Here is an 18,959-nt window from a genome sequence, read left to right on the forward strand (position 1 = left end):
GATATTTTAGCCAATGTGGCAAGATGAAAGGGTAAGCACTTTATGCAAAAGGGCCATCCTAGGGCCACTTAATTCCTGTCACAAAGACCAGACCTGTGTCACCTGTTATGCAATTACCTCTATATGCTCTTACTGCTTTGCGTATTCCTTTCTTACATAAGCACACATAACCTTCCATCGCATTTTATTACTTCTGCTCTCCTACTAGCCTGTAGTGGTTATCAAGGACAGGGAACATGTCTTTTATCTTTGTGTTCCCTCAGTGGTCATCATAAATGTTTACTGAACCAATGAGCAAGGCTGGTGTTTTTCTAATTTTCATAGAACCTGAATATTACAAATACAGGAAACCAAATACATGCTAGAATAATGTTTGTATTTTTTTTCACAGATGAAGACGGTCATCCAATTTGTTTGAATTCAGATGATGTTACGTCGGTTGCTTTAATGGAAACCAAGAACCAAGAAGGGTTAAACTACATGGTACTTGCTACAGAATGCAGACAAGGTGAAGCCAATTCTGAGGGTCCTCTAGGCTCTAAGGAATCTGAATCTTGTGGTCTGAGGAAAGAAGAGAAGGAACCACATGCAGACATAGCTATCTGCCAAGAAAAACAAGTGGCTTACTGCCTTCCTGGCAAGCCTGAAGGCCTGAACTATGCCTGCCTCACTCACAGTGGATATGGAGATGGGTTTGATTAATAGCTCTGTTTGGGACATGCAGGGTTGAGATAAACACTCCTCCCATTAAGTGGTCATGGAAAGAAAACCTAGTAGAGTGATAGATGTTGTGGTGTGGTGGTCTGTGACTCCAAATTAACACCGGAAGTTCCTGTATTCTAATTTTGGTTCTAAGAGCCATTTGGTTTAGGTTGAGACAATCTCCATACCAACAGTCTAACCTTGAGCAGATTTCTGTGGTGAACCTCTGAGCATTTGAAAAGCTTAGAAAGACTAATGAGTCTGGAAATGAAACTGTGATCCTTTGCCCCGAGGTCTCTTAGGCCACTTCCCACCCTTCAGTCTGGGCCCTAAGAGAAACATCTTAGAAAGAAAACACGTACGTTCAAAGACCTGAAGGAGGAGAACAAGTGTGCTCAGGGGGCCAAGTGAACTACAGATTATCCCAAGCAGGACAAAGGAAATGACTAAATAACTCTACACATACAGAAGGAACCAGCACCCGAGACACGAGTCATTAAGAAAGCTATTAATACAATAAAATATTGTCCTTAATGACTACTCTACAATATTTTGTTTTTTGGAGTCTTGGAACAGCAGTTTCAATCATATTGCAAAGAGGACCATGAAGATCTCTGTGTCCTAAAGTTTAGCATTCCATGATCTTTGGATCATATACAAATGACTCTGTGATTTTTGTGCTATTAATATTATGGAAATTAGCTAATATAGAGATTTTTAATTTGCCATATCTATTTTCTACATTAAACGCTTAAGATTACATTTACTATGAAATTGTCCTTAAAATTAAATATAAATGACAATATAATGTTAATTCAAGCTATATGATTTTCAGCAACCATACAAAATAATAAGCACCTAAATGAGAACTATTAAAAAATTGATTCAGGGAAACACTGATTTAAAGCCAGTCATTCTTTGCAGTTACCCATTTAAATCTGGAAGCCTCAAGCGTTCTAACAACAAATCTAATGAAAGTATTCGATGTGTTATTTAGTTGCAGCATACAGAGTGTTCACAAGACACAAAGAACACTTTGATTATACTAATAACATTTGCTAAAAACTATTGTGGAAACAGAACATGGATCCGTTTCTGCTTTGGATCATTTAGTTCATTTTTAAATGTGTCCACTGCCTGGGAACTTGCAGAGATGACAGGCTGTATGGTGAGGTACACAGGGAAGTCGGTGTGTTTGTTCTGTGGTGAACAGCCCCCAAGTAAAGGTCCAGGATTTATGGCCACTCTATCATATCTAGTATCCACTGAACAAGGCAGAATATTTTCCCTCTGATCTTTAGACTTTTTAATGGGCATTAATCATTCTTTTTGTTGGCCTACCATATGACGCCCCTTCCCCTGTTGGGGAGTTCCTCTACCTTCATCTTCAGATTGGGAGCCGTGTTCTATTTGCTTCCCTAAGATCTCATGCAATACGAAGGCAGGCAGTGACCCTAGCCCCCACCTCTCAGACACACCCACCACAGGCTTCTAATTGAGAGAGAAGGAAGCAAAGAAACAGGGACCCCGGTGAGTCACGCCTGGTCATGGTGGCAAGTGCAGTTAGTCTGGCTCCCAGAACGCAGCGTCCAGGGCTTAGGGGAGCCGGGAGAGCAAGCCTGGAGCCTGGTGCCTCTGGCAACCAGGGCAGGCAGACTGGGGACTTGGTTCTGCTGTCTGCTTCTAGCAAGGGTTCCCTGCTCCATAGCCTCTGAGTTCGGTTCTTAAGCCCTCCCAAGGATTCTGTGACTTATCTCCATATCCTTTTAATAAATGTTTTTCTTTTAAGTCAGAGTCAGCTTCTGCTTTTTGCATCTATGACTTTTTCTCTGCCAAAGCAATACAGAAACTTTATTTTGGAATGCACAAAGAAATGTATTGGAGAATTGGATTTTCAGTACAATACACTTGCATTACAATCTGTATAATAGAGAAATTTACAGAATATCTGAGGAGAACAGCCCATAAAGTATCATGCTTTAGCTAGGATATAAGTGCAAATTATTAGACTTTTAAAAATAATTCATAATAAATGATATTGGTAGAAATATTTACTACAACATAAAATAGACAGTGGCTGAAATAGCATAGGAAAATTTATTATAAATCAAAGTAATTGATAAAAATACAAATGGCTGATAATATTGAAAACTGTAAGTTTATTCTGGAAAAATTAGATTTTGTAATCAAGAGGGAAAAATTGGCTATGGCTAAAATCGGCACTAGTTAAAATGTGTTATTCACTTAAAAAAAAAAAAAATACTGGGCTTCCCTGGTGGCTCAGACGATAAAGTGTCTGCCTGCAATGCGGGAGACCCAGGTTCAATTCCTGAGTTGGGAAAATGCCCTGGAGAAGGAAATGGCAATCCACTCCAGCACTCTTGCCTGGAAAATCCCATGGACGGAGGAGGCTGATAGGCTACAGTGCATGGGGTCGCAAAGAGTCGGACATGACTGAGCGACCACTTTCACTAAAAATTAACAGAAGAATAAAATCTCATTGACAAGTTTTTTTATCTGCAAAAATGACCTGGGAATATTAGACTTGAGAGAAATTATGGCGCCCAAAGGCAGAAGTTATCATTGGTATAAACAAAACAATACAAAGCCAATCAATAACTCTAACCTTAATTTTAAATTGTTCAAGGAAAAGAAACAGTCTGTAAGAAAAATATTTAGGTTGAAAATGAAAGACATTTTTTTAATGTTGCCAGTTGAACAAAGATTTACCTGGAGAAAATTAATATGTCGCTATAATTCTGCTGCAAATGCTTTATTCAAAATGTCCTGGAGAAAAGAACCTGTCCTTGATCTCAGATATTCTGTGTTGCTTATGCATCCTTGTTTTCCCTGGCCTATTGGAATGGTCTCATCTATTCTTCTCTACTTATCTAAATTCCAGACATCCTTTAGGGTCAGCTCATATTCCAACTTGTTGGAAAGGCTTGTCTCTAACTCCCTCCCCTCCTTCTTATCAGAATTACTGCTGCTCTTGTCTTTATGCCTTGTTAACTGGCAATTATGGTATTGTGGTATGGTATTTCTACCTTATTTCTATGTGTTTTATTAACTTGAATAAATTGCAAACTTTCCAAACTCAGGTGGTGTCTTTTGACCCTTTGTATCTTTAATATAAAGTAACTATTCATATGTAATGGGTGAATTGGCTTTCTCAGGACTTCCCTGGTGGCTCAGATGGTAAAGCGTCTGCCTACAATGCAGGAGACCCAGGTTCAATCCCTGGGTCAGGAAGATCTCTTGGAGAAGGAAATGGTAACCCACTCCAGTATTCTTGCCTGGAAAATCCCATGGACCGAGAAGCCTGGTAGGCTACAGGCCATGGGGTCGCAAAGAGTTGGACACAACTGAGTGACTTCACTTTCACTTCTGGCTTTCTCATCATCCTTTTCCAACACATTTCACAAGTTTTCACTTTTAGCTCATAAAAGAGATGCCAGAAGACTGGTATATTGCCGAGAGGGATACTTATGAGGATTCTTTTGATTCTGAGTTATCTGAGACCTAGATATATTACAGAAGTTTGTGGACTGCTTTGAGTTTCAGATCAGACTTAGATGAGCCTGAAATGCTGAAAGTCCTTGAAATGATGGTAAAGGATATTAGAGAAGACAAAAAACTATTTTTCTCCCTCATTGTAAACTCAACTTTTATCCTCAGAATGGCCTTATGGATGCGGAATAAATGTTAAGTTGTCCTTGACTTCTCTTTGATTTTCTCTCTTTGGTAAAGTGGAGCCCATTCAGTTTTGCTTTTTACAGTTGATCAAGCCTCTGGGTTGCCCAAACTAGAAGACCTATTGCAATCCTTCTAGGCTTCTTTACAACCAGAAAAAACAAAGGGCCAACATATACAACACAAATGCCATTGTATGTAATTCAGACTCCAGAAGTTTCCCCAGATACCCGTCCCCACTCGAGAGGAACACTGAGTTTCCTGCCACAAGTCAAGAAGAGCCCTGTTTTCCCCTTGTCAACTCTAGATGCGGGTTGATTCCCCTGCTTCGTCTGGAAAGGAATGCCGACATCACCGTCGCACTTCAAGAGGAGGATGGTCTCTACTTGAAACTGGAGGGGAACCCGGGGGTCTTGTCACAATTCGAAAGACATGAATTTCCCCATCCACTCGAGATAAGGCCTGATTCCCTTGCACCCATTCGAATGTCACCCGAGAATCAACTCACAACACGAAGGGAGGACTGATACCCCAGTTGCAAATTCGAAAAGAGCCCCAGGTTCCAAATTCAACTCGACTGGAGGCCTGAAACCTCTTTGAAAACTCTAGAGGAAAGCAGAGTTCCATGCCTCCACACAAGTCTAGACCTGACTCCCTGTTTGAAACGGCATACACACCCCAAGACCCAAGTCAGAACAGGAGAGGAACCCTGAGGTTCCCACCTAAACTCAAGATGAGGCCCTCTTCCATTGCACCGACCCCAGAGGAATCCCGAGACGCCCCTCCCAACTCAAAAGTATTCCTGACTTCCATAGGCACCATGAGAAGCTCCCTGAGGTCACCATCACAACTCGAGGGAACTCAAGAGAGTTCCAGAAAAACATCTATTTCTGCTTTATTGAATATGCCAAAGCCTTTGACTGTGTGGATCACAAGAAACTGTGGAAAATTCTGAAAGAGATGGGAATACCAGACCACCTGACCTGCCTCTTGAGAAACCTATATGCAGGTGAGGAAGCAACAGTTAGAACTGGATATGCAGCAACAGACTGGTTCCAAATAGGAAAAGGAGTACGTCAAGGCTATATGTTGTCACCCCACTTATTTAACTTCTATGCAGAGTACATCATGAGAAACGCTGGGCTGGAAGAAGCACAAGCTGGAATCAAGATTGCTGGGAGAAATATCAATAACCTCAGATATGCAGATGACACCACCCTTATGGCAGAAAGTGAAGAGGAACTAAAAAGCCTCTTGATGAAAGTGAAAGAGGACAGTGAAAAGTTGGCTTAAAGCTCAACATTCAGAAAACAAAGATCATGGCATCTTGTCCCATCACTTCATGGGAAATAGATGGGGAAACAGTGGAAACAGTGTCAGACTTTATTTTTGGGGGGCTCCAAAATCACTGCAGATGGTGACTGCAGCCATGAAATTAAAAGACGCTTATTCCTTGGAAGGAAAGTTATGACCAACCTAGATAGCATATTCAAAAGCAGAGACATTACTTTGTCAATAAAGGTCCATCTAGTCAAGGCTATGGTTTTTCCAGTGGTCATGTATGGATGTGAGAGTTGGACTGTGAAGAAAGCTGAGCACCGAAGAATTGATGCTTTTGAACTGTGGTGTTGGAGAGGACTCTTGAGAGTCCCTTGGACTGCAAGGAGATCCAACCAGTCCATGCTAAAGGAGATCAGTCCTGGGTGTTCATTGGAAGGACTGATGCTGAAGCTGAAACTCCAATATTTTGGCCACCTCATGCAAAGAGTTGACTCATTGGAAAAGACTCTGATGCTGGGAGGGATTGGGGGCAGGAGGAAAAGGGGACGACAGAGGATGAGATGGCTGGATGGCATCACCGATTCAATAGACGTAAGTCTGAGTGAACTCCGGGAGTTGGTGATGGACAGGGAGGCCTTGCCTGCTGCAATTCATGGGGCTGCAAAGAGTCGGACATGACTGAGCAACTGGACTGAACTGAACTGAACTGAACTGAAGCATCCATTTATAATTAAAAACTCTCAGCAAAGTGGGCATAGAGGGAATGTTGAGATCAACATAATAAAGACAGTATATGACAAACTCAGTTAACATCATAATCAACAGTGAAAAGCTGAAGCTTTTTCCTCTAAGGTCAGAAACAAGACAGGGATGACCACTTTCACCACTTTTATTCAGAATAGTACTGGAGTCCTGCTGCTGCTGCTGCTGCTGCTAAGTTGCTTCAGTCATGTCGAACTCTGTGCGACCCCATAGACAGCAGCCCAGCAGGCTCCTCTGTCCCTGGGATTCTCCAGGCAAGAATACTGGAATGGGTTGCCATTTCCTTCTCCAATCATGAAAGTGAAGAGTGAAAGTGAAGTCGCTCAGTCATGTCCGACTCTTGGCGACCCCATGGACTGCAGCCTACTAGGCTCCTCCGTCCATGGGATTTTCCAGGCGAGAGTACGGGAGTGGGGTGCCATTGCCTTCTCTGGCTGGAGTCCTAGCCAGAGTAATTAGGCAAGAAAAAGAAATAAAAAACATCCAAACTGAGAAAGAAGTAAAACTGTCATTATTTGCAGATACTATTATATATAGAAAACTCTGAAGACTCCATAAAAAGACTATTAGAACTAATAAATTCAGTAAAGTTACAGGATACAAAATTAATGCACAAAAGTCTGCCACCTTACTTTACATTAATAATGAACTATCAGAAAGAGAAATTAAGAAAACAATCCCATTTATGACTTCAACAAAAAGAATAAATCTAATCAAGGAAGTGAAAGAACTATATTTTGAAAACTATAAGACATTAACTAAAAAAAATTGAAGAAGACAAAAGACCTTGATTAGCCAAAGCAATCTTGAGAAAGGAGAAGGAAGCTAGAAACATCATGTTTCCTGATTTCATACTATATTACAAAGCCATAGAATTAAAATAGTGGTATTGATATAAAACAGAAACATAGCTCAATGGAAGAGACTAGAGAAGCCAGAAATAAACACAGGCATATATGGTTAATTAATTTATGACCAAAAAAATGGAGGCAAGAACGTACAATGGGGAAAGGATTGTCCCTTCAATAAATGGCATTGGGAAAATTGGACAGTCATATGCAAAAGAATGAAACTGGATTGTTGTCTTATTTACAACTCCCTTTAGTTAACAAAAGTTAACTTTAAATGGATTAAAGGCTTAAATATAAGACCTGAAACCTTAAAGCTTCTAGAAGAAAATAGGTGATAAGTTCCTTGACACATGTCTTAGCAATGATGTTTTGAATCTGAAACCAAAAACAAAAGCAAAATTGAACAAGTGGAACTACACCAAACTAAAAAGCTTTTGCACAGTAAAAAAAAAAAAAAAATCAACAAAATTAAAAAGCAATCTACCGGATGTGAGAAAATAATTGGAATTATAAATGTGATAAAGGGCTAATACCCCAAACATAGGCTTCCCTGGTGGCTCAGACAGTAAAGAATCTGCCTGAAATGCAGGAGACCCAGGTTTGATCCCTGGGTCGGGAAATCCCCTAGAGAAGGGAAAGGCTACCCACTCCCTACTCCAGCATTCTTGCCTGGAGATTTCCATGGACAGAGGTGCCTGGTGGGCTAAATATACAAAGAATTCATATAACTTAACAGCAAGTAAAAAGAAAGGATGGAGAGGAGAGTGCTAGTGGGGGTTAGACTATGCAGGCCACTGTATGGACTTTGGCTTTTTACCTGATAGGAAGACACTGGGGGGTTCTGAACATACAAAATGCATGATTTGACTTTGGTCTTAAAAGAATCTTTCAGAGCCTGTGTGAAGAAGGGACTGAGAGTAGAGTGGGACAGAGAGGTAAAAATAGGAAAATCAGAAAGTTATGATGATTAACCATGAGGTGATGATGGCTTGGCAGGGAAGGAGATACAGCAGTAAAAGTGAAGAGAGTGGTTGCTTCTATGTTTCTTCTGAAGGTTCTGCTGATGGATTAGATATGGAGTACCAGAGAAGAAAAGATTTAAGATTTTTAACCTGAGCAGTGGGAGGAACGTAAGTTACTGCTTATCAGATGGGAAAGACCGAAGGAGAGAAGATTCATCTTGAGAGGTGAGGTGGCAATTAGAGGTTCAGTTTAGGATGTGTTCATTTTGAGAGGATTCTTAGAGACCTAAGGGGAGAGGCTGAATATGCAGTGGGAGAGGGGGTTAAAGAGGGGGTGCTGGCTGCAGAGCTGTCAGCGTATTGACTAGCCACCAGACTGGCCCAGCTCAACCAGCAGTGCGGATAAATAAGAAAGAAGGGCTGAAGGCAGAAGCCAAAGTCTTTCCGTGTTTAGACATTCCGGAGCTGAGGAGAGACTAGCAAAGAAGACTGAGAAGGAGGTGTCAGAAAAGCAGCATGAAAATCAAGAGCCTGTGGAATCCTGAAAGTCAAATAAACACAGTGTTTGAAGAGGGATGGAATTATGAACTGTGTCAAATATTATTGGCAGTGACGGTGACCATATGTCTTAGTTTGCCTGGATACTCCCAGTTTATGCCTTTGTCCTGGATTATTACCCATGTTCATTTCACATTACAAGTGATCTTGTTCAGACCATAAATTACATGGTCCCCTGTGGTTGGACACGGAGGTGTGCTGTTTAGATCATCTTTCAAGAGAACCTGCCTTGGGGAGCATGGCTAATTGACACGTCCAGCTGCTGTACCTTCAGATCTACTGTGACATTCATGCCAGGTCAGGCTTCCCGTGGGCCATTTCCAGCCACTGACTAAACACAGGAGAGTACCAGAAATGGGCCATTCCTGCCTGATCTGGACATTATCTGGCCACTGTCAGGCCATTCTGACTTGGGGACTGACACCCGCTCAGTCTGGCTGACACCTACCCAGAACAGCACTGTAGTTCCAGGCTCTCCTCATCCATTCCTCCTGCCTCTCTGTTCTTAACAGGTTTCAGGCTTGAATTGCAATCTGAAGGTGTTTTTGGTTTTTTTTAAACCTACTCTTTCTCTCCCTCCCTTTATCTTTCCCAAACATTTATCCCAACAAATCATTTGCACATCTATTCTTCTTGGCATCTGTTTCTTTGAGGCCCTTAACTAATATAGATAGTAGCAGGAAAAGCCAAAGAAAACAGGTAGCAAGTTGGGGTTTGGGGTCTGGCTCATTCATCACGGGGCTAAGAGGACCGCATCATGAGGGATATTGGGACGTGGACAGTCCTGGGCACAAAGTGGGGGCCCCAGGAGCTAAGGACTTCACCAGTGGTGAATAAGAAAAATGTCCCGTGGAGGGGAACCTCTGCCAATGCGATGATTCAAGCTTTTGAAAGACACAGAGGTGATGATGTCTATGAGAACAGTGGAACTGGCTGGCTCTTATTAAGTTGCCCTAATTCCCTGAAGAAGGATCATGAGAAATCAAGGTTATGTAGCAAACAAAGGCTAAGTGTGAGAGCTAGAGGACGTCTCTGATAGGTTAAAAAGAGACGTTTATAAACTGTCAAGTAAGAGCAAACACAAGTAAGGGGGAATCCTTGCATGTGAGAGTTACAGAGCTCCAGAGAGGTGGGACGGATCGGTCAAGGTAGGTCTGTTGAGAAAACCTACGACCCTGAAACTCTGGACTGGGGAAAAAGACTGGATGGATGCCCCCAAGGAATTTGGCTCAGCAAACCCCTCCCTGCTTGTCAAGATGGCTCATAGCTCTAATGTAAGAGCCAGCATTCTGTACAGGAAGATACTCCTGTGGCCTCTCCACAGCAAGAAACATGGGCCCCCTCAGGAGCTGCACACACCTCCCCTGGACACTACCAACTTGATAACCAGGTTGAATTCCAAACTAGCCTGGCTTGGGATAGACTGGATCTGATAGAGGAGGAAGAGACTACACCTCAAAGGAACTACATTAATTAACTAATACCTAATGGTGGGAGCCCAGAGAAGGCGATAGCACCCCATTCCAGTACCCTTGCCTGGAAAATCCCACGGACAGCGGAGCCTGGTAGGCTGCAGTCCATGGGGTTGCTAAGAGTCGGACACGACTGAGTGACTTCATGTTCACTTTTCACTTTCATGCATTCGAGAAGGAAATGGCAACCCACTCCAGTGTTCTTGTCTGGAGAATCCCAGGGACGGCGGAGCCTGGTGGGCTTTCGTCTATGGGGTCACACAGAGTCAGACACGACTGAAGTGACTTAGCAGCAGCAGCAGCAGCAATGGTGGGAGCCCGGCATCCCTGATGGCTTAGTGGTGAAGAATCTGCCTGCCAATGCAGTGGACACAGGTTTGACGCCTGGTTGGGGAAGATCCCACATACCTGCCATGGGGCAACTAAACCCATGTGCCACAATTAATGAAGCCCGTGTGCCTAGAGCCTGTGCTCCACAATGGGAAGCCACCGCAATGAGAAACCTGAGCACTGCAATGAAGAGTAGCCCCCACTCGCAGAAACTAGAGAAAACCTGTACAAAGCAATGAAGACCCAGTGCAGCCAAATAGATAAATAATTTTTTTTTAATGTGTAATAGGGATTGACATACTTGGTGGTTGGCCCACTGCATCTTTGACCTGTGGGGTGAAATGTATCATGGTGTGTGGAGGCCAAACAGACAACTCTGGAACTGTGCCTCTCCTCTCTTCCTTCCCTTAGCCGATACAGTAAGTTAAAAATACAATAGGATCCCGGGGAATTACAATGATTAGCACCAGCATTTATGTTAGAAGGTCACAGTGTTCATGGCTTCTGTCTTATTTCCTTTTATCTCACCAGAGCTCCTGAAAAGACCACATGGACTCGGGAGAATAGCTTTAGTGTACCATGAGGCAAATCAAATACTAACTCCGATTGCAGCTGCCATGCCAGGTGTAGTATCTTTGCTGTGTGCTGTGCTTAGTTGCTCAGTCGTGTCCAGCTCTTTGCAACCCCATGGGCTGTAGTCTGCCAGGATCCTCTGTCCATGGGATACTCCAGGCAAGAATACTGGAGTGGGTTGCCATGCCTTCCTCCAGGGGATCTTCCCAACCCAGGGATCGAACCCAGGTCCCCTGCATTGCAGGATTCTTTATCATCGGAGCCACTGTCTTTGCTAGAATAGATTAATAATGCCTCAAGTACATGGTATGTGTCTTGACATCTGCTTATCAGAGGTTCTTAACTGATGCATCATCCTACTGCTGAGAGAAGTAAAAGGTTATTGAGAGCTGATCTTCAGGTTTATCTAGAACTAGCTGATGACCTTGGCAAGTGTGTGTAGTAGAATCTAAGCTAGAGTTGGTACAAGAGAAGATGTAAAAGTTAGTGGAGAGAGCAAAAAGATGACTCATTTAAGGCCTGTTGCCACTTAAAGGGACAGAGAAATGAGTTACTAAGTAAAAAGTGATGTGCTAAGTCACTCAGTCATGTTGGATTCTTTGTGACCCCATGGACTATAGCCCTCCAGGCGGCTCTGTCCATGGGGATTCTCCAGGCACAAATACTGGAGTGGGTTGCCATGCCTCCTCCAGGGGACCTTCCCAACCCAGGGATCGAACTGGGTCTCTGACATTGAAGCTGTATTCTTTACCAGCTGAGCTACCAGGGAAGCCCAGTAACTAAAAGGAGATGGGGTCAAAGAAGGTTTTTTTTTGAGGCAGGAAATATTGCAGCCTGTTTTTATATTAATGGAAATGATCCAGTAGAGGGGGAGAAGTGATGGTGCAGGAAGAGAGAGGACAATTGTTGAAGGGACGTCCTTGAGCAGAAGACCCAGACTGAGGATCCGGATAGAAGCACAGAAAAAGGATGTGTGCATGCATGCCTGCTCAGTCGTTCAGTCGTGTCTGACTCTTGTGGCCCCATGGACTGTGGCCCACCAGGTTCCTCTGTCCATGGGGTTTTCCAGGCAAGAATACTGGAGTGGGTTGCTATTTCCTACTGCAGGGGATCTTCTCAACCCAGGAATCGAACTTGCCTCTCGTGCATTGGCAGGCAGATTCTTTACCACTGAGCCACTTGGGACACTAATTCCCTCCTAAAAGTGACAGAACCTCTCCCCACTCCTTTTATTAAAAGGATTTTTTTTTTTAACTGAAGCAGGCTTTTAGACTATTTTTTTTCAACTTGTACATAAACCTTAGACGAACCTATATTTTTAAATTGCTTTGCACATAATAAAATAAAACAATTAATGCAATAATCTGTGTATTTTTCTCACAAGAGTTGGTGGTACCTGCTCAATGTACTTAATATCTAGTTGCTGCTGCTGCTAAGTCACTTCAGTCGTGTCCGACTCTGTGCCACCCCATAGACGGTAGCCCACCAGTCCCTGGATTCTCCAGGCAAGAACACTGGAGTGGGTTGCCATTTCCTTCTCCAATGCATGAAAGTGAAAAGTGAAAGTGAAGTCATTCAGTCGTACCCGACTCTTCGCGACCCCATGGACTTCAACCTACCAGTCTCCTCCGCCCATGGGACTTTCCAGGCAAGAGTACTGGAGTGGGTTGCCATTGCCTTCTCCGAATATCTAGTTGAGGGGGTAAAGAACATTGAAGTCAAGAGAGAATGAGATAATCTTTAGGGTTATTGCAACCTTTTAACTCCTGAACTCGTGTCAGAAGATGTTAAATAATAAATGGAAAATACATGGCATAGACATTAGGTAGCAAGAGTTCTGATACAGGTGAGACCATTCACTGCGTCTAGTGTGGAGACAAGGCTTCACGTAAGAGGCAGAACTTTAGTGAGACTTCGAAGAATTGATAGCATTTGGATGAGAGGGTAGTTAGGTTGAAGGTTTCCTAATAGCACAGGAAGGAGGAATTTACCAGGAAGCTTCTGTAGAATATAAGAAAGACATTGCTGAGTGTGCTAACCCAGAGGAGCAGTCTAGTAGAATTGTTAAGATGATGTACCCTTGAGCTGAAAGCATCTGATGGTGAGCTGGGTGTCCTCCTGGGAACTGTCACAAGACAGATCTAACCTCATTCTGAGCATCCATATGGACATAAGGGCTAGGAAGCATAGGAACTAGATCAGGAAATGAGCAGACAACATGGAAAGCATTTTTTATAATGTCACTTTTAGAACTTTTCTGTTTACAGTAAGTAAGAAGAAGGAGAATAAAGCTTGTGTAATTGAGTTTAGAAAGTCCTCTAATAAAGAAGTGACAAAATTAAATTTGCACTCTAAAGTAGCAGTGAAAATGTAGTCAGAAACTTTCATGATCTAAAGAACATACATTATTAAGTGGTATAATTTTAACTTAATGTCTTGCCCTCGTTGTTGTTCTGTGACACATGGAGAGTCAGTGGTACCTGTACTTTCTACCTCAGTCTCCTGAGACCCAAAGCCTATATTAGCCTGCAGCCCTGGTATTTTATGGTAATGAAGCATTATTTATTTTTTGAGTTTTTATACATTTTATTTTTTATCTTAATTTTTATTGGAGTATAGTTGATTTAAAATAGTTTCAATACAATTTATATCACAAATAAATATACAAACAAACAAAAAAGGAGATGGTAGTAACTTACCGGTGGATTTAAAATTTTTTCAGTCCTTAAACATCAAATACCCAGATGTCCCAAACTTCAGTGAAAGATGATGGAGCCTATATTATCATTTTTAAAATTTATTAGAGAGTTTGAAACAGTTAAGTGCAAAATTGTGAATAAAAATTTCCTTCTCATCAATCCCAAGTAAATATGACTGTATCATGGTTTTCCCTTAGGATACAAGTCTGACACTTCCCTACACTCTTTTCTTATTCCTTTCAAAAAGTACAAGAATGTGTTTTTAGAAGAAGCCTTTGAACAAGGAGGAACAAATATCAAAAGCCCTGTTCTTTGTGTTTCTTACCAAATCTGTCAACGGCCTCTGTCAGTTTCTGAGTGTGGAGGAGAAACTTCCTGAAATAAAAACAGGATTTCACACTCCACAAAGCAAGGTGGAAGAATACAAATAATACAGAACCTTTAGATATATGGAAACAACCTTCCAGATATGTCAAGAAATTCCCCCCAAAAGTTGGTACTATGAAAAAAGTGCTGTTACCAAATGAGAAAACATCCCATTGTTTTCTGAGATGTATTACACAGTGGGTAAAATGCGCTAGAAGAAAAAAAAAATAGGATCGTGCCTAGTAAAAATAAAAAGCAGTAACAGAAAGTTTTATTTTTTGTTTGGTTTCCCCTGTTTCTTGATAATACCATGACTGGCACAGGGAAAATAATGTCGTTGCCCAAAACAAGGGCAAAGCGGTAATAATGAGAATTAGCAGAAAAATAAATAAGTTCTGACATTCCCATCAATTATAATGCATATCTTAAGCAATTGTGAGTTTATATTTTTAAGATACTTGATTAGTTCTTCCTAAGTGAAAACTATTTTTATGTGAAGTATTCTAAAGAAGCTTCCAAATTATGAGGTAAATAGAGTGTTTTACTAAATACATATAAGGACTATAAATACATATATATGTATTTGTACATCTATAAGCTATAAATACATATATGATGTATACCTGTAAATACATATATAAACTATGTACTCGTTAAATAAATGTTGGTAAAAATCTCTAAGTGGTAACTAGATCATTAGTCATACAACTATTGATTAGAAATAAAAAGTTAATATTTTAGTTTTGTTTTTCAAATTTTAGCCTACCTTTCACCTAAACTTCTTATAGGTAATAACAATTGTATACTTATTAATTATACAGTTTTGATAGGAAATGGAAATGATAATGACAGAGGAGGATAGTTTTGAACAAAATCACTCTTTAATGAACTAGAAATTTTGGGAGAAAAGTAGGACTAGGGCTTACTAGGAGATTCTAAGGACAAAACGAACAGAAAATATGCTGCTGTTGTTTTTCTAGATGAAACAAGTGAATTCAGTATGATAAAGGAAATTGGCTTCTGTTTTAGAGGAGCTTAGTTCCATAAGAGTTCACTGGTAGATGCCTGGAAACACTGTAATTTGAGATAGAACATGACACCATGTGTGGAGAACTTTAGATTTTTCTCTTACTGAGTTAAAAGTTATAAAGTGAAAAAAATCCAAATAGAGGATGATGTTTTACCAAAGTATTAATTATTCAAGTAAATTCACTATATATATTGCTCTGAACAATGTTTCCCTAAACATTAATTCTTCAGTCAAATATTTAATTTTTTTTCCCCAAAGGGGATTTGTCTATTTTCTTAAAGTGAGTTTAGATTAGCAGAATCACCTCTGCCGACTCTCATCGGCCACTCTGCCTGGATGCAGTGTCTCCACTGGGGCGGAGGTCAAGGCTGGAGACAACTGCGTGCTCCTCCTGAAGGCTGCCTTGCCTTTTTAGGGTATGAGGGTCTCTCTGTGTTTAGGATAACATGATTGACAGCTCCGTTCCAGCTCCAATTAGCACCCTATAATTTATTAGCTTCTGCTTTCAGATTATGCGTTAACTTTACAAATATTCCAACCATGGAAACAGCAGCTATCAAGTGTCTCTTTCCTGATCCAGCCCTCTGGGGCTGGAGTGAAATACAAGGAAAGAGTGATACAGTTGGTCTGTCAAGTGAGAATAATCATTTGTGTCTGTGTCTGTCTGAGGGCAAGGGGTCTCTGATTTCTCTTTAGGCCTGCATTAGTGATGTGTGTATTGGTAGATAAATAGATTTTATCATGTGTGCGTATACGGTATTTGTAGATACACAGATTCTATCGTGTGAGTGTGTGTATGTGGTATTTGTAGATAAACGGATTCTATCGTGTGGATCCTGTATTTGTATTATGAATTTCATTTACTTATGGGACAGGAAGTAGAACTGGTAATGAGGAAATATGAAATTTATGTTTGCTTTACCCTGTTGTTTGTTAAAAACATCAGTTACGTGCAGAGAGCAACTGTAGTAATGACAGTGCCTTTAGGATGCTTTTTCCTTAACTCCAGATTTTAGAAATATGCAACAAATAATGAATGATGATAAATCCTAAAACTCTTGCAAGGAAGAAGGGAATATAGAGAGCAAAGACTTTCACAGGTATAATCAAAACAGGAATTATCTGCATGCAAATGATCTACAGATTGTGAAAGCAATTTTATAAAGAAATCTTATGTTTTCTGGTTTCGTTTAAAGTCTTTTCAAATATCTTTCCATTTTTCCTCCATGCTTTGATACCTGGTGAGTTATGTTTAAAAATGCAGCTTATGGAAATGGCATTCATATGGAAAGCAGCTTAAGTTTTATTTTAAAAAATCTCCTCCAACTCTGAAGTAACCAATCACTAAGTGTTTAAAAAAAAAAAAAAAAAGCTTGTTTATTTTGACAGAAGGTATATGGGTGCCTGCATATAAGCACAGGATTTATGAATCTAAGTATTAATAAGTGGGAGGTTAAAATTACCTTACGAGTTGTGTCTCCCAGTTTGAAAGGGCACAGAAATGCAGTACTTACCCAGGAAGAGTGGCCAAGGAAGCTTCCAGTCAGGCAGTCTGCGTTCCCAACACCCACCACCTCTGCCCTCCCTCCCATCCAGGCCTGAATCAGTCTTAAGTCATTGCTAGAATTTGCCACGCATTGAAATAGAACTTCAAAGGGGAAATGAGACAAGACGGCAACTCCTATTAAACCAGAGGAGTAGAACAGATAGAGTTCCCTGCAGTTGGGTGACGGAGTTCTCAGCCAGAGGGCAATCGGCAACAGGATTACTTGGTAGCGGAGAGCTGTCTCTCCCCTTTTCGTCGCCTCTCCCTCAGCGGAGGCCAAGTGCAAAGGGAAAACCGTGGGTAAGGAGGGCACTGGTGCCAACTGGGATGATTAGAGGAGAATCTCATCTCCCTGAGACCCCCAACCGGGTATAATATATGCAGATACATCATGGTTACCTTTCTCATGTCATCCCTCCTTTCCTTCAATGTCTTTTTTTCAGCTACTAGGGCCTCCTCTAGTCTCATGGTTTCACGAATACTAGCAAGACAAGCATGAGAATTCATCCTTTACATGACCGGGTAGGCCTACAAGAATGTTGAAAAAATGTCAGTTAGGGCTACGAATTCACCAAAGTTCCCTCTGAAACTATTACGCAGATCTGAACGATGGGAGTCCCAGGGCTTCTTGCGTTTCTACTTCGGGAACGTAAAACATGGAGGGAAGCGCTCTGCTCTGCATGTTCCACGCGCCAGGTCACTGGAGCCCTGCTCGGCAGTCTGGAAGGTCTGTTTAGGACTGCCCCGAAGGCCAGTTCCAGTGAATGAGTCTCCTCACCTGCAACCTGATGTTCAGGTCAGATGCAGCTCAGGAGAGAGGCTTCAGTAATCAGAACCTCGTGGCTGAGAAAAGGCTCCCTGTGGGTTCTGATCAGAGATCTTGAGTGCTAACATAGGTGGAGCTCAGGGAAAGCTTCTGAGAGAGGGAAGAGACTACTAGGAAAAGATGTCCAGCAGAGAACACACTTGCTGTCTTCATCTGTACACTCATTGGCAAGTTTTTAAAAGTGCGCTGAAAGGGAATGCATTTTATTTATGCTTGTATACACTGGTGATCCATGCCAATGGAACATGGATTTAAAAAATCACAGAGAAGTCCAAAGTTAATTTTAGTTATTGCTTCAGTGTCCAAACCTCAGACTAACATGCTTAACACGACTTGGTTAGTTTGGGTGTGAAGAGCTTCAGAGCAAAGAAGGCTAAAAATACTGAAATGAATTAATAAGAGATGCAATAATAAGTCCTTCCTAGAGATGAATGGAACTCTGCATCTGGTTGCATGGTCTGCAGGTGGGAGTCTGGACAATGTCCTGTGATACTTCCTTTAAGACCTGGGATTCTATACATTCTAGAATGCCAGTCTTCGCCGCCCTGCCTCTTTTCTCTTCTTTATTCATCTTCTGTGGAGGAGAAAGTAAGCCCAAAGTTGAGCATCTCAAGACAAGTCAGAAGTGGATCAGCAGTTAGTGTTGTGGGTAACAGTGCAGTCTCTGCCCCCTGGATGCCTGGGTTGGTTTCCTGGCTCTGCCACTTACTAGCTATGTGACTGGGCAGATTATTCCTCTTCTGTGAGCCTCTGTGGTAATAAGTACCACACAGAAATGTTGTGAGGTTGAATTAACCTATATATAAAGCCCTCAGACCCGTGCCTGGAAAAATGATAAACAATTAATATTTGTTATTGCTATATACAATGCATGGAGAAGGCAATGGCACCCCACTCCAGTACTCTTGCCTGGAAAATCCCATGGACGGAGGAGCCTGGTAGGCTGCAGTCCATGGGGTCGCTAAGAGTCGGACACGACTGGGCAACTTCACCTTCACTTTTCTCTTTACATGCACTGGAGAAGGAAATGGCAACCTACTCCAGCATTCTTGTGTGGAGAATCCCAGGGATGACGGAGCCTGGTGGGCTGCCGTCTATGGGGTCGCAGAGTCAGACACGACTGAAGCGACTTAGCATAGCATACCATAGCATATACAATGCAATTATTATTAGTTATTACTGACTGCTATCACATCTGGGGAAATATAATCATATAGTACCTTCCATCTGAGCAAAACCAGTAGCAGGTTCTTTAATGATCACAGTCTACTTAACAGGTACCAAAATGACAGAAAGAAGAGATGGGTA

The 18,959-nt window shown here is 41.7% G+C and overlaps 1 protein-coding gene and 1 non-coding gene across 2 annotated transcripts in view; both read left to right on the forward strand.

The window, feature by feature from the left end:
- ROS1 (ROS proto-oncogene 1, receptor tyrosine kinase) overlaps positions 1-2,494 on the forward strand; it is a 118,328-nt gene extending 115,834 nt beyond the window's left edge. The window contains exon 44 of the mRNA XM_024996960.2: positions 392-2,494. Coding sequence (XP_024852728.1) covers positions 392-702 — 311 coding nt within the window. The 3' untranslated portion in view covers positions 703-2,494. The remainder of the gene's footprint in view (positions 1-391) is intronic.
- Positions 2,495-3,882: 1,388 nt separating this feature from the next.
- On the forward strand, positions 3,883-3,955 carry TRNAC-ACA (transfer RNA cysteine (anticodon ACA)). Its single transcript has one exon. It is a non-coding gene; the product is annotated as a tRNA-Cys (tRNA).
- The last annotated feature ends 15,004 nt before the right edge of the window (positions 3,956-18,959 follow it).

This window comes from Bos taurus, chromosome 9 (assembly GCF_002263795.3).
Source record: "Bos taurus isolate L1 Dominette 01449 registration number 42190680 breed Hereford chromosome 9, ARS-UCD2.0, whole genome shotgun sequence".
Classification (NCBI taxonomy): domain Eukaryota; kingdom Metazoa; phylum Chordata; class Mammalia; order Artiodactyla; family Bovidae; genus Bos; species Bos taurus.